General features: G+C 41.9%; 1 protein-coding gene across 3 annotated transcripts in view; it reads right to left on the minus strand.

The window, feature by feature from the left end:
• AOAH (acyloxyacyl hydrolase) overlaps window positions 1-16604 on the minus strand; it is a 167213-nt gene that overhangs the window by 26687 nt on the left and 123922 nt on the right. For all 3 annotated transcript variants that reach the window (XM_007078576.3, XM_015535929.2, XM_007078575.3), the window contains exons 15-16: window positions 7048-7084; window positions 6236-6310 (exon numbers count right to left, since the gene is read on the minus strand). In XM_007078576.3, coding sequence (XP_007078638.2) covers window positions 6236-6310; window positions 7048-7084 — 112 coding nt within the window. The remainder of the gene's footprint in view (window positions 1-6235; window positions 6311-7047; window positions 7085-16604) is intronic.

Consider the following 16604-nt stretch of genomic DNA (forward strand, 5'->3'; position numbering starts at 1 on the left):
GTAACATTTCCGCAAATGTGCAAAGATGTACATATAAGTATTGCAACATTGTGTGAAATAGTGTAAAGTTAGAAAATGCTAAAAAGCCTGGCTACATAAATTATAGTACACTCATGAAGTAGAATGGGATACAGCCAGTAAAAATAATGAAGTAACTAGATACAGGTGATGGTTACACAACACTTTGAATTACTAAATGCCACGGAATTGTTCACTTTAATTTAATTTTTTAAAATTTGCATCCAAATTAGCATATAGTGCAACAATGATTTCAGGAGTAGATTACTTAATGCCCCTTACCAATTTAGCCCATCCCCACTCCCACAACCCCCAGAATTGTTCACTTTAAAAAGGTTAATTTTATATTATGTAAATTTCACCTCAATAAAATAAAATTTTTTTTAAATAATGAAGTAATCTGTAGGTGTTAGCATGGAAAAGTATTGTTGATTGAAAAGAACAAATTATAGAGTAGTAAGCATAATATTATTTCATTTCAATGAGCATTAATCAGTCTGTAAATTAGAATTTGCATAGACAAAATCTGGATGCAAATACGTTAAACTGTTTCCATTGGTTAGCTTGGAGCAAGGTGGTGAGGGTGGTTGGTAGGCAGTGATGTTGGGGAAATTCACTTCCTGTGCCCTGTATTATTTGAACTTTTCATAACAGATGTTATTTTGTAATCAGAAAAATAACAACAATAAAACAGATTCTCATATTATTTTTATTCTTTCTAAAGTGAGGGGGGGAAACTGGACTCTACCTAAATTTTAATGGGAGGGGCAGAAAGCATTGTAATTTTACGTCATTCCCCCCCCCCCAACCTAATTCACTTAGTCAAATAAAATCACTTTCTAAATTGCTGCTATCCAGAAGGGACAGGTTGATCCTGGATGCGAGGTTCACTTTGGCTAATTTGTGACAAGCAATATATACCCATACAGAGGAAAAGGCAGAGAAAGTCTGATTTAGGGCGTGTGGGTAGGGTGTTAGTTGTGGATTATATACATGCTTCTACACTACATAACAGGTTTCTTAGACCCCCTCTCCCCCGCCAAATAAAAGAAAAAGAAAAGAAAAGAAAGAAAGAAGAAAGAAGGAAAGAAAACGTTGTCCTATTTTACCCTAGCATATAGAACAGACTGCTAAATTCATGTTTTTTTTACCTTGGGAAAAAATATACTACTTTATGAGTAAAAATCTTCCTAATTTGCATATAAAGCTCTCATAAGGATTTGACAATAGGTTGCCTACCTATCAAGCGCAGAAGGCTGGGTAGGGGTTTTGGCTTGACTTGCATATGTGTAGAAGTGCTAGAAGGATCTCCGTTTGTGAAGGGGATTTAGGCTGCCTTGTGGGTTTGCTCAATGCAGGAGGACCCACCCAGAGTAACTGGTTTTATTTCACTGTGTGTGTTGAATGTGACAGTGAGGATGAAAGGGAAGCAAGCTGGGTGTCTATACCCTATGTTCAATCACCAGTGAGGGTACCACATACTGCTTATTAACTTTTGCCTTGGTACCTCAGTTTTTTGTTTTTTTGTTTTTTTCCTGCTGATACACTAGCACTTTGGCACGAAGCAATTATGCTGGGCTATGGCTCTCCACTCACATAAAGCCAAGATGAGTTAAGATGGAGAAAAGTCTCCCAAACTCCCTATTTAATGATTATTTTTTGGCTAGAGACACAGCCCTGATGATAACAAAGAATCTGAGCTAATTTGTGCTTTTGCACCAGCACCCCATAACTGAACCAAGCATTACCCAAATGACTAATTACTTAGTGAAATCAAAATGGAAGCCTTGGTGTTGCTGATGGAACATTCTCCAGTCATCTTTGCTCCATCATGTACAGCACATGGATATGTGCATTGTCAATCAAACCCTTCGATGTGCATAGCAAAATTACCTGATTTTTAAAAAATTTTTCTTAATGTTTGTTTATTTTTGAGAGGGGGGAGGGGGAGGGGCAGAGAGAGAGGGAGACAGAATCTGAAGCAGGCTCTGGGTACTGAGCTGTCAGCACAGAGCCTGACGTGGGGCTCAAACCCACAAACTGTGAGATCATGACCTGTGCAGAAATCAGATGCTTAACAGACTGAGCCACCCAGGCGCCCCCAAATTAACTGATTCTTAAAAAAAATTTTTTTAAGTAAGCTCTAGGCCCCATGTGGGGCTTGAACTCATGACCCTAAAATCAAGAGTCACATATTCTACCCACTAAGCCAGATAGGGACCCCAAAATTAATGGATTCTCAGTTCAGGCAAGGGCACATGGGTCTAAGTGATAGGTGGTGGGTCACTTCTTCTGGATGCCATAGAAGGTGCCTTCTGACTCTGTCCCTGAAAAATCCTCAATGCCATTTTGGTCTGGGTACTGATTCTCCTCCGGTGGTTTTTGAGGAGAATTAGCATTAGTGTTTTGGAGACCACAGTTCCAGTGGTTTGGGAAACATCTCTTAGGCCTTCTCTGATGTCCACCAAAGGTTGAATGGGCTGAACTGCAAGCGTCTAACCCTCTTCAACCCACGTTTTCTGGAGCCTGTGTGGGGTCCACTCTGCCAGCCTGGATTTGCCTGCACACCCCAGCGCCCTGCACCCCTTCTCACTCACGGATGAGCTCCTGCCAGTCACCCAGACGGAGAGGTGAGGGGTTAGGGGAGCTGAGCTCACAGAGGGAAAGCCTGGGACATGTGAGGCTTCCACCGGGGAAAATGATGAGAGAGCAGCCGGCGCCCTCGGCTGTGCTTTCAAAGGTCAGGAACACACGGCAGGGGAAAGACAAAGAGTCTCACCTCCTGGGTGGCTCAGAGCCTGTCCTTGTCCTAATGAATTGTGTCTGATCATGAAAATAAGCCCCGTGACTTGGGTGCAGGGCCGGCTGTGATCTTTTCATTACCCTGGCAGCTATTCCAGCCAGATTTCATCTGGCTGATGCCAGAGAGATGTGCCTCCTCCTAAGGATGAAGGCAAACAGCCTCTGTGGAAAATAGTTCCCAGAACCTGAGCGAAAGCCCAGAGGCTTGTCATGACTGAGTGCTCAGGCCGCATGCACAGCTAGCATTTGAGCTTCTAAGCGGCCAGGCAATATAGTCAGCCCTTTCTGCAGGCCAGCCAGTTGTAATCACATCTCTGGCCTCACACTCACCCCCCCTCTAAGAGGCGTCTTGCCGCAGACTGGGAAGGAGATGGGAACGCACTGGGCCCGCACTACCTCATGCCTAGAGATCCTGGGTCCCTGGAAGTGGGTGTGCCTTGGAGCATGCTGGCTGCTTGGGAACCTCCTTAGCCTTCCCATGGCCACCCATGCCTCAACTGAGGAGGCCAGGAGATAGAAATGCTCTGAGCATTTCTTTCCCTGCTGGTTTTCCTACCATTTGACTGGATAGAATGGATTGTTTCCCTCTCCTTGGGGAGCACATTGGTACCTATCAGCACATTGACTGGTTTCTTCTTAATGCAGTGCTGATCATCTGCCCTAGGTGACATCAGAAACACTGACATTGCAGACAAAAAAATAATGCTTGAGGGCAGGGGAGGCAGACAACCTGTCATAGGGGGGCCCTGGTTCTTTCCATTAGGTGAAAAACGTACAATTAATTATTTCTAGGTCCACTATAAAGAAAAATGGACCATGTCAATCGATGTGGATAGTACTGGATGTTTTCATAATTCTATCACATTGCTGACAATTGCAATGTTCTTGTCAGGGATGTCATGTTGGGATGGGGGCGGAGGAAGGGTTTATGATTTGAGGCCCTTAAGGACATTCCCATTTCCCATGCTGCCCCTGCAAGGTTCTGCTGCTGTAGCTCACTCAAATCTTCCCTATTTCCAGGAATTTTTCTCCTTCTGTATCATTGACCTTCCATAGCTTTTAAGGGCAGTGGCAGGAAAGGCCAGGGGAAGCTGGGTTAGCTTTGGCCAAATTGACTACAATCACAATGAGAAAGCTGGATGTGTCTATGTTACCTTTCTTCTTAAATTCCAGATACTAAAAGCTGTCTTCCAATCCTGGCCTTCATTCATTTAGCAAGTATTCATTGAGTAACTGCATGAGTTGAGTGAATTGAGAAAGAAGTGTATAGCTACATTATTTCAGTATATGCTAGCTAGCATCCTCATGTAAAAAAAAAAAAAAAAAAAAAGAAAAGAGAAAAGTCAAGCAAATATCCCCAAACTTGTTCCAGGATGGACTTATTATGCAACTCATTGCTAGCTTGAGCTTTTTATGAAATTGCTTTGCTCATTTTGGGTTGTCTACTCCACCTTGACGTTCTGGCAGATGGGGAGGTATAGCTGCCATCTGCCTTTATTTTTCTAACCCCACCACAGGACATTGCAAAGTGGGCACCACAGGGACATCCCACACTGCCAACACTGTTCTTTCACCCAAATGCTTGCTGCTTATCTGCCCAGATCCCTGGCGGGGGGAGCGGCTGGCACAGGTCTCTGGTTGATGTCTGCCTTGCCCTTTGGCTCTTTGAAAAAGGAAAAGCAGGACTGGGCTGGAAGGGCCTCTGAGTAAGCAGGTTCTGTTGCAAAAGTGCAGTTTCAGGGGTTTGGACTCTTGGAGTCAAAGCTGCTTTCCACAGGTGTTCTTTACTCAGTATCACTGGTTTGCTCTCTATCCCCCCCAGGGGAATATGATCCAGAGGCTAGCAGGGCACTGGCTGATCTGACATGGGTTCAGTCTGTTTGGTGATAGGACTGGGGTTCCTGAAGCTCAGTGCTTCTCCTTCTAGAAGTTCCTTGTGATCAGGCACTGTGGTCTGTTTGCCATAATGCCCCAGAGCCTGGCACAGCATTTGGCACATCATAGGTCGTTAATATATACTTTTCAAAAAGCGACTGTCTCAAAGAAAGCAAATAAGGCAAGTGTGGATTGTGGAAAGAGCACAGAACTGAGTCAGAGAACCTGGTCTGCATCTCAAACTTGCTACTCATTCAGTATTAGTGAGTTCCTTCACCTTGCTGAAACTGTTTCCTCATCTGTAAATTGGGGACAATCATACTTTTGTCTTAAGGCTGCTGTGGGGATGAGATAATATAGAGTGGTGCAGCTCTTGGCTCATGGAAAGTTTTGTGGGTGTTTGTTATTTACCCAGAGAGTTCCATGTGGCTCATCACAGAGGTTGGGACTTTGGTCCCCAGTGTGTTGCTTTGGGAGTCTTGGGGTTCTGGGGAGGGTGGTAAACCAGCCCAAGGTGTGCCAAAGCAGGGTCTGGCACTCCATATCTTTGCAGGACAACATGGTATCTCTTGGCCTGAACTCACTTCACTAATTAAGTTTACAGCTCCTTCACTGTGAGAGTTCCAGGGCTCTCACAACTTGTGGAATTATTGGTGAGGGCAAACACATTTTCATAATATTGAACTGGGTCTTTAACACAGACTTAGAAAGCTTGGTGAGTGAAAGCAAAGGGTGGGCAGTGAGTAGAATGACCTATTTCTAGTACCACTTGGCTTGGAGGCCAGATCTGCCATTAATCAATTAATCAAGCAAGTCACATAATGTCTCTTGGCTCTGCTTTTCTGTTTTCTAAAATGGTGGGTGGGTGGGTGGCTACTGGGGAGTTGTTCTAGATCTGATCTCACCTTTTTTTTTTCTTTTTGGCCACAATCACAGGACAGATGGCATTCACATGTGCAGCATATTCTTAGGGGTACACACAATTTTTGAAAAACCTTCCAAAATGGTGTGGGGGAACTAAGGCATTCAACACTTTGAAATCACTACTGATATTAGCAGTTTAGCAAAACTGCTTTCTTACTGTGGGCCATGGGCATACATAAAATTGGCCATAAATGATACACAGTCCTTTTGCAAATGCTCTAAGCCTATGCTGTCTCTGCCATGAGTACCTATATCAGAATATAAGTGAGGAAGCTATTCTTATGGGGTAGCAGAAATTCAGCCTTATTTTATTTAAAAGGCCGTTATATTCAGTTTGGATTCTTGGCTAGTAGCAGCATCTATCTTGTGCTACAATTGAGAACTTGTAGCATGGCATACCCATTTGTTGTGAGTTGGAACAGAGAATTAATGGATCAGATCTTTTTAAAAGGGCCTTTCAGCTTTACAGGTTGGTTCCGTTGATTTCACATATGTCTGGGACTTGCTAAGACAGAGAAATTCAACTCAACAGCAGGTACTGGGACACAGTGGAGTGCAGTGGAGGACAAGGAATCCAGAGTCCAAGAATTTAAAACTTTTTTTCTCCATAACTCACCCATTGCAGACATCATTTCCAATCATGGCGTATATAATGATGGCTGGATGATCCAACAGTGGGTCCCTGGACAAACTGAGAAACATAGATGGGATGTGAATGGCAAACACTCAGAAGCTGTGCTTTGGAACTGATGTCACAGCCTGGATCTGTGAAAGGATCTTTGCGTGCCCCCCCTTTTGGATAACATTTTGCTATTTTTCTTTCATTCCAGTACCACCATTCTCTTTCCCTCTTCTTGTGTATAATCTGTAACCCACCTCCCCATTAGGGAAAGACCACAGAAGTAAACAGAATTGAGAAGAGTGGATTGAAGTCTCCAGTAGGCACACGTGATGCCATCTTTTTAGGACCTTTCCCAGCGTTTTTCATCAAGTGTTACTTGATTACTTCTGTCCAGATTTGTAGGACATCCCAACATCTGTGTATTGAACTTCAAATTCAAAGTTTTCTCAAGCTTTCTCTCTGGGAACCCAGGGCCTTGCTTCTGAATTTTAAGCTCAACATGAGCACATAAAGCAAGAAAATGAAATACATTTTTTTGGTCTTTTGTTCAGCAACTTTGGCCAGACCTAAATTTGATCCCCTTTGTATGCGTTTTTTATGATTCTTCTTAAAGAACATATGCAAATTAATCACTTCCTATGCCCACGGGTCCAAGAAGTGATAATGTCCCAATGTTTGGGAGTGTCTAGTAAGGTACTGGTACTCAGTACAAGTGATTACAGGGTAGCCACAGAGGGTTTTCATTCTTTGTTTTTAAATCAGAAACCCAATCTAAAAACAACTTCTTATATCCCACTTTCACTTACCTTTCTATAAATCTGTCCAGGTTTTGGGAAGATGCACCTGAATAATTAAAAGACAATAATTAAAGGTAGTGAGCTCAATTCAACACGATTGGGATGATAGTCTGATTGACTGAAATCATGGAAGAAGCATCACTGTGCAACCAGACATTGTCTGCACCATCACACAGATGGGAAAGCTTCATTCTCCTTAAAGAGTTTTCTGTTTATGTGGCATTATATTAACATGATCCTAAATTCTTTGGATTTCCAAGTCTCAAGATATTTCCTAAGCATGAATGAGTAAGCTTTCTAGTAGATGTGAGAACATGATATACATCTATCACCAAAGAGAAACTACTCCAAAGATCGTTAGGTGAGGAATGAGAAGAAGTAAAAAAGGATTCTTTGAGAACTAGCCATCTCCTTAGAAAGCCCCAGTTAATCACCTGCTGGGATCCCTGCTCACTCCTGAGGCTCCTCCTGGCTGGCTGGTCTGTTCAAGGTTCAGATTGTATAGCTGATATATTTAAACTCCTGTGATGAATGACCACCCTCCCCCTCTCCTTGCTACCACCTGTAATGTATCTCTTATGTGAAAATTGTATTTATTGGATACTCATTTTATTGTGGACACACTGTTAGGTACTTATATTATTAGTTCATTTACACCTTGGCACAACTGTGTGAGGTAGGTATAGTAGCATTCCCATTTTATAGATGAGAAAAGTGAGGCTTACTTAAGTGAATTGCCTAAAGCCACACAACTAATAATATGGAGAGCTGCTTAAACCCAGTCCCTTCTGTCTGTAATGCTGAGCTCTGGCACTGCTCCTTTAGGTTGGGAGTCTAGAAAGAGTGAACCCATATAGGTTTATTGCTAGTTTGTCCCTTGGAGGCTGGCCGGCAGTAACAAGTAATCATCAGCTGGGTGACAAGGGACGAGGAAGATTCTCCTATAATTTCCAGCCTTAGAAGCCTGGGGACAGGTGTATCTTATGACAGAGTCAGTGAGTGTTCTTAGAGATCTGCAAAGAGAAAAGGAGAGTGCACAGCCATGAAGGCCATGATGGCCCGTGTTTCCCTGAATCAGTGTGACCACAAAGTGACTGCCTCTTCTTCAAGTGCAGTAGAATCAAGCTATATGGGCAGTGCTGATATTCCCTTGGTTGACTCAGGAATGTCAGCACATTAAATGGATGTTGCTTTATTTCCCTTTTTTTTTTGTGGTAAATATACAACCCATAAACTTCACCATTTTAACTTTTTTGAGCATCCAAGTGGCTTTAAGTATATTCACATTATTATGCAACCATCAGCATTATCCATCTCCAGAACTTTTCCAGCATCCCAAATTGAAGACTTATACTCATTAAGGAATAACTAGGTCCCTCATATAGGTGGAATCATAATATATTTGTCTCTTTGTGCCTGGCTTATTTCATTTACCATAATGTTTTCACAGTTCATTTGTAACATGTGTTAGTATATCCACTTTTTTAAAGGCTGAATAAGTTTCCATTGTATGGATCTATACATTCATCCATTGATAGGTACTTGGTTTGTTTCTACCTTTTGACTATTGTGAATGATGCTGCTATGAACATTGGTGTGCAAGTATCTGTTTAGGTCCCTGCTTTCAGTTCTTTTAGGTATATACCTAATTGAAATTGCTGGACCATATGGCAATGCTATGCTTAATTTTTTTTTTTGAGGAACTGTCATACTGTTTTTTTATTCCCTTTATGTTAGTGAGGCAGGGTACATTTGATATGAACACAAACATAGAAATTAAGAGCAGTCAATTCATCTCGGCATGCATGCATCCATTTACCCTCTCCATTGGTTTGCTGAACACCTACCATGTGCCTGACATACAGTAGGGAGTTGACAAATGGGTTGGATGCAGACTCTATGTCTGAGGAGCAGCATTTAAAGGGGGTAAACACATAACTGAGTGCTGGTGAAAGTTTTAATGCCCATCCAAACCCAACGAGAATGTGCCAGATTTTACAACACTGAGTCCTAAATGTACAGACTCAAAGACTTTCTGGGTGTTAGAGGGCTCCCATCGTTCTCAAGAGGAAAGAGAAGGAGGGCAGCCATTGCCTGCTGACATATCCCATGGTGTCTCACTCATCTCATTGGCTGGCCTTTCATTCAGTTCCAGCCCCATGACTCTCAACTTCCCATTTTCAATAGGGTAACAATCAAGAGGTGTTTAATTCTCACTCTTTGATTTTTCTTTTAATGAGAAATGAAAACTAATGAAAGCTCAAGCCATGAGTGGGAAAAAAATTAAAGGACCAGGTCAGGCCAATAATTTTCCTCATTATCCAGACTGCAGCTGGGAATTTGAGGTGCTGAGCACCCACAGAGCTGGAGGGAAATGAAAATGAAAACCTGTCATGGCTTGCCACATGGGCCGCCCCCTCCCAGTGCCCACACCACCCACATCCCTTTGCTGCTCAGGACAAGGATGGCAGGCCAATTGCAACTGGGTGTGGCGAATTTCAAAACAACAATCACAAACTTCCACTCAAGGGGAGAGAACATGCCTACTCTTCTTTACTCAAATGTTAAGGTTTTTTTTTTCTGCTGAATATTTATAATATGAGCACAGAATTTTCTGTGCTCCAGAGTTGTTGTGCCTTCCATGATTTATATTTCCTTTTGGGAATCTCAGTTTTATGAAATTATGTAATTAGTTTAGGTAATTTCCACATCATTCTCTCTTCTTAATTCCCTTTTCCTGTTGTCCTGCTACCCTTTTTAAGCCCCATCAACATTTGCTATCTCTCTCCCTCCCAAGCCCTCTTGTCTTCCTCCTCTTGTATATAGACTTCTTCTCAGCTGCTGATTTTACTGCTGCTGTTGTAGAAAATACTGAAGCATTTGGAACTGGAAGATGTGAGCAGGAAAGAAAGACAGCCCCTAGCCTGTGGGATGTGGCAAAACAAGGGGGACATTTGAAGAACTGTAACTACCCTTAAGAGATCCATAGTCTGGTCTCTACAATTACAGTTCAGAGAGATGGAAAAGGTGTGACTATGAAATAGGGACATTTTATTTATTCATTGAAGTGGTCCAATGGAGAATTAAAGGAATTCTTTCCCCAATTAAAGGAAGAAGGGGGTCTTTTTTGGCCATCAAAGTCTGAATTCTGGCTCATTTAGTGCCTTTTTCCCTAACATTTATTTATTTTGAGAGAGAGAGAGAGAGGGGGGAGGAGGGGCAGAGGAGGGAGGGAGGAAGAGAGAGAGAGAGAGAGAGATAGAGAGAGAGAGAGAGAGAGAGAGAATATCCCAAGCAGGCTCTGCACAAATTGTGAGATCATGACTCACATTGAGCTGAATTGAGCTGAAATCAAGAGTCAGAAGCTTAACCGACTGAACCACCCAGGAACCCCTCATTCATTGCATTTTAAATGAGGAATTGTGGGGGCTCCTGGGTGGCTCAGTCGGTTAAGTGTCTGACTTCAGCTCAGGTCACGATCTCACGGTCCGTGAGTTCGAGCCCCGCGTCGGGCTCTGGGCTGATGGCTCAGAGCCTGGAGCCTGCTTCCGATTCTGTGTCTCCCTCTCTCTCTGCCCCTCCCCCATTCATGCTCTGTCTCTCTCTGTCTCAAAAATAAATAAACATTAAAAAAAAATTAAAAAAAATAAATGAGGAATTGTGCATTGCAAGGAGAGAAGAAGGGTTTCACATAATCTCAGCATTGGTTGTTCTCCCATAAATAAATTTCAGTGTACATTTCCACTGCTGGATCAGTGTTGACCATAGCAGCAATTCCTTCATATTCTGGGCATTCAGATCAACTGGTAAGATGCTTTTCATGGTCTTCTAAATGAGCTTGTAACTTTCTGTGCCTGGCCCAGAGCGGAAGTGCTCTGTCTCAAATTCTTCATGGGAAAAGATGAAGTTTATTTAAATACAACAGGTCTTCAGAAATTAATGCATTAATTTGATAGCACTTATGGACTACTTCCTGTGTGCCAGGCATTGCAGTAGATGCTGGGGACACATCAGTAAGTAGAACAGATACGGTCCCTATTTTTATGAAGTTTATAGCTCTGAGGCAAATAATGAACATAAAGTGTGAGGATTCAGAGAAGCCCTGAAGAAGTGTTAAGCTGTGCACTGAAAGAAAACTAGGTGTTTCCTTTCTTGATGTTCGAAGACAATAACTTGTTAATTAATTTCTGATAAAATATTTGATGCTTTTTTATATATGATGCAGAAAGAAATCCCAAGTTTAAGGCCATTTTGTTATAACTGTCTGAATAGGACAAGGGAAGATCCAGGTTTCAAGTTCTAAAGCTTATATAATTTGGGGAATCCTCTTTAAGGAAAAGGACACAAAACAGAAAAATGAGACCTGGCATAAAGGGAAGCCAAAGTGGGAAGAGAGAAGGGTCTGAACCAATTGTGGTTAGATATCTTAAGTTGGAAAATTTTACAAATTCATATGGTCGCCAAGCTTGGGAGGCCCTCAAGCTAGAATATCATTAGCTTCATAACTCTGCCTCTTGATGCTCCTTAAAGGTCATGTGTGAAGTCTTGGGGCATCAGTGCCAGGTGGGACCTCCAAGAGCATATGATCAGGCAGCCCACTTTCCAGATGAGGCCCAGGGGCAGAAAGAGACTTGCTCAAGGTCCTACAGCTGGTAAGCGGTAATCCATTTCAGATGTCAATTTAACAATACACATTAGTAATGATTGAACTAGATCATTTTAGTTCCTATATGAGAATATGTGAGTTATATTATTCGTTCTTCTATGAGACCCTGTCGCTGCCAGGAGACCCCTTTCCTACTTCCTGAGTGAGAACTGAAGGTTTTTTTCTCTGTGCCTCTGTCCACGTCCGGGTTTTGGGGAGCCTTGAGACTCGGTCGGGAGATATCAGAAGACAATAAAATGCTAACCTCACTGCCGGTTTGGTGGTACTCATTCTGGTCTTCTTCTTCAATCGACCTGCTACTATTTACTTTTCAGAGTCTTCTAGCACCTGCTCCATACTTTCTGACAAGGCTTTAGAGCAGCTTTCAGGGGGGCAGGCTGGGTGGAGCGTACTTACTCTATTGTACCCAGAACCAGAAACCTAAGAAGCGTTATAGAGAATATAAAATGTTCATGGAAAATGTGCTATCATACACAGACATAAAGTAAATCTAATAATGTTTTTTAACTTTCATTAGATTTTAAATAATGCAGATTTTGCTCGTATTTTTATAATTGAAGCATTTTGAAGAGTATGATGTATATACATCCAGTTAAAAAATCAGCCATAAGAAATTTAAATTCCTTCTTTTCTCTAAAAATGTTGCTTGCAATGAGTAGAAACATTCAGACTAATACATTGACCTTGAGCTCAAAATAGTAGGCACTTAATAATTGTTGTGACAGTTTCTGCTGGTGTTTCTACTACTGAAAATGCTTTCAAATTCACAAGTGTGGTTCTGAATTTCTGTGACAAGCTAGATAAATGATTCCCCAAAACATATATTTTTTAAAAGAATATAATAGCCTTCCCAGAATGGCTCTGATCTCCCTCATAGTCTCATAACTTGACACAGCTTCACAAGCATCCCTCAGCCACGCTGAACTTCTCTCATCCTCTTTCTCAAAGATATTTTGCCCTTGGAGCCTCTTTGCACTGAATCACCATCTCCCTCTGCTTTTTGGATTCCTATTTTTTTTTCCTGCAGGGAAGTCTGCTCAAACGTACCTTCTCTGTGAAGTTTTCCTCTCCTTCTCCAGGCAGAGGTAAATATCTCTCACCTCCAGAGACCTCAACCTACCTCTATTTTAGTGTCATTTCAGAAGAACACTGATTGTCTCCTTATTTGTCTCTCTTTTCCGTGTAGTTATGATCTCCTTGAAGGCAGGGGCTTTGTCTTGTCCATCTTTCTATTTCTAGCACCTATTACAATATCGGAGAGGAAACAGAGGGAGTAGTGGGGGCAAAATCAAGTGGAAAATGAGAGGATGGGAAGTAAGAGAAGACCAAAGGTAAAAGGCACATGCCAGCATGCTTCGGAGCTGATAAAAAAACATGGCAAATTCATTTAAGCTATCAACACAAGTAGCAGGGAGCTTTCCCCACAATGTCCTTTATCTCAAACCCTAAACAAAAGAGATCTACTGAGCGGCCCCTGGGTGGCTTAGTCTGACTCTTGATTTCAGGTCATGATCTCACAGTTCATGGTTTTGAGCCCCATGTTGGACTCTGTGCTGACAGCACAGAGCCTGCTTGGGATTCTCTCTCTCCCTCTCTCTTTCTTGCTGACCCTCCCCCACGTGCACACTCTCTCTCAAAATAAATGTTTAAACATTTAAAAAAAGGGGGGATCTATTGAAAGGAGACCCCCTAGGACTTCAGCAACCTTTGCCATTGACAATTACATAAAAAAGTAGAAGATATTTGCTTCTGAATTTGCCTTCTGTAGGTGGGCAGATTCATGAGGTATAGGATGGAAATCTTGACCTAACAGAAGAAATGAAAACTCATTCTCTTCACATTATAATCATTGTCAGGTGCCCTGCTTCTATCTAGATGAGTTGCATGGAACAAGGAGAAGCCAGGCAGGGCTGCGTAGATAAGTGCTAAGAAATAGTTCCACTTGGATCAGAATGTCTCCACTGTTGAATGATTCTTTGAGATTGAAAGCCTTGAAAATCTTAAAAATGGGAATAAATCCTCCTAATATAAGGAGGGAAATGTGCCCCTCTATACAAAGTGTATCAAATTGAAATGTTTTTAACTCAAAAGTTTCTATTAAAATCAAACAGTGTATCTTGGAGATACGTTTGGTCCTTAGGATGAATAGGAAGTTTTGATACCTTGCAGGCATTGAGCATATCTGCATTTACCTTTTAGATCAAGCAACTCAAAAACTGGTATTAAAACCTGGCTTTTTTTTTTTTTTTTTTTTTTTTTTTTTTAGCTGTGAGCACACTGGATCATGGCTCCCAAATAGAAACATCCCAGTTGTTTTGTTATAAATAATTTCTCTCATTGCCTCCCAACATTCTGGGTTGAGATTAAAAACTTGACCCAGTGGTTGGGTTTACTAAATACTTACTGAGGGCCTACTTCTGCTTGGCAAGATAATTTCTTTGCTTCTCTCCTGTGCTCTGTGGCTTTTAAAAAATTGTTTTAAAATTTCCATTTTAAAATCATTTCCAAGAAGTTAACATAATTTTCAAAGGTTGAAATAGTTTACAAAAGTTGCAAAAATAGAACAAAGCATTTGCACATATCTTTTATCCAAACTCCCTGAAAGTGAACATCTTTCACAGTCATGGTACAGTTATCAAGATCAGGAAATTCAATACTGTTGTCAAATCTATAGGCCTATTTAAATTTCACTGATTGTCCCACTCATGGGTCAGTCCAACTCAGACCCCACACTTTCTGGGTCAGTCCAACTCAGGATCACATATTGTATTTAGTTTTATGTCAGCCCAGTCTCCTTTAACCTGGGCTAATTCTTCAAAGTTTTATGACCTTGACACTTTGGAAGGGTACTGACCAATTATTTTATAGAATGCCCTTCAATTGGGTTTGTCTTATGTTTCCTCCTAATTAAATTCAGGTTGTGCATTTTTGTCAAGAATACAATAGCAAGTGTTCAGACCGCTAGTTAAAGCCACAAAATCTGTTTTGTTAGAGAATAGAGATCATGGTGGGGGGAAGTGATAATAAAAATAATATGTTCTTGTATGTGTAACTGAATTCAGCTCTACCTGGATTAATACTCATTTCTAGTTTGTTTCTTCATCCTTCTTTTACTTTTTTTTTTCTTGCCTCTCCCTTTCTGAGAGGACCACTTTTGATAAAGAGGGAAGGCTAACAGAGCGCTGGGTCAAGGTATCTAATTCTGATGTTCAGCTGCCTCTGGGCAGGTATGGGTCATCTTGACAGTGTGACAGTGAAGTGAAGATAGTGGCTTTAGAAGCCAGAATCTGAAAGAGGGACAGCATGGCATGGTTGGGAGCAGGCATAGACACTCTCTGACATGGCTTGTACGAGACAGACACGGGTTTACACTCCACCACTGATGAGCTAATGGACTTTGGGTGAGTTATTAAACTTATCTAAGCCCCAGTTTCCTCACCTGTAAAATAGGGTTGCTTTGTGGATTAAATGGGGATAAAGTATGCAAAGTACTTAGCATAGTGTCTGGGTGAGAAAAGGTACATTTTATGAACTAAATATTTGTGTCCCTCCAAAATTCATACGTTGGAACCTAATTCCCATCATCATGGTATTTGGAGGTGGGAACTTTGAGAAGTAATTAGGTCCAAAGGATGGAGTTCTCATGAATCAAATCCGTGCCCTTTAAGAAGAGGCAGAAAGCTAGGGTGCTTTCTTTCTGCCATGTCACAAGAGGATACAAGGAGAAGTCAGCAGTTTGCAACCCGGGAGGGGGCTCTCACCCAGAACTCCCCCTGCTAGCACTCTGATCTTGAACTTCCAGCCTCTAAAACTGTGAGAAATAAGTTTCTGTCATTTATAAGATAGTCTATGTTTGTTGTTGTTGTTGTTAAAGCAGTCTGAACTAAGCCTGCAGTACTTAATATCAGCTAAAATCTATAAAAGTAGTAATAACAATAGCAACCTCAAAACCTCTCCAGCTAAATCCACCCATCCTGCTAATGGATGCTCCTGGGGAATCATGCCCTGACCAATGGTCCCTCCTAGATGGTATTCCCCAGGTAGAACACATGATTAGCTGGCCAGGGCCTGAAAAGACATCGATGTATTCTTTCTGGCTTGGAGCAAGACTTGAATGGTGGTGTGTCTGTGTCCAAGGCAAGCTCCTTCCACAGTTCTTTTGCTTGTTGAGGAAGCAAGCTGCTTTCTGGCAAGTCTCTGCAAGTCTAACAGCAGGATGGATGGTTCTCTCATGTTCACTCTTATTAGAACATCCCCCAGAAGCGTCTTCTCTCCTTCTGCTTCTCACCCCGGGCCTGGCCACCTTGTAGGAGCTCTTCCCACTTTTGACTTGTTGTACATTGAAGTCCTACTTTTACTTGCACAGTCCCTGGCCACTTAAGACTTGGGAGGGGGTCCGAAGCCTCAAATGGCCACAAGGGCCAGGTAGCTAAGCCCATAGTCCACCTGAAGGGCAGGCCACTACTCAGCTCCAACCAATCGTTGCCAGGCAGGGGTGTGGCTGTGTTGCCAGATTTTCATAGATAGATAAAAATGGTATTTTTATGCAAGAGCTCTTGAGTTTTAAATATGAGCAACAAATCAGATTAAAAACAAAACACTTAAACATGGAGTGACCCTGAAGATTGCTGGTCTAAAACAGTCTGATTTAGAATTTCAGAGTCATGGAGCTTGGATGGAAGTTGAGATTATCTGGCTAAAACCCTTTATTTTACACAGAGGGAAACTGAGGCTCAGAACAGGGAGGGACTCACGGAGGCTATGGAGCCAGCCAGTGAGAGGTCAGGACCTGAATGTGGTCATGCATCCGTTAATGGTTAGTCTTTTTTATCCTTTGTGCCTATTACAGCAGCTGGTGCTCAAAAACACCAGCAGACTTAATATCAGCATGGAGATGAGT

Source organism: Panthera tigris, chromosome A2 (genome assembly GCF_018350195.1).
Source record: "Panthera tigris isolate Pti1 chromosome A2, P.tigris_Pti1_mat1.1, whole genome shotgun sequence".
NCBI lineage: Eukaryota > Metazoa > Chordata > Mammalia > Carnivora > Felidae > Panthera > Panthera tigris.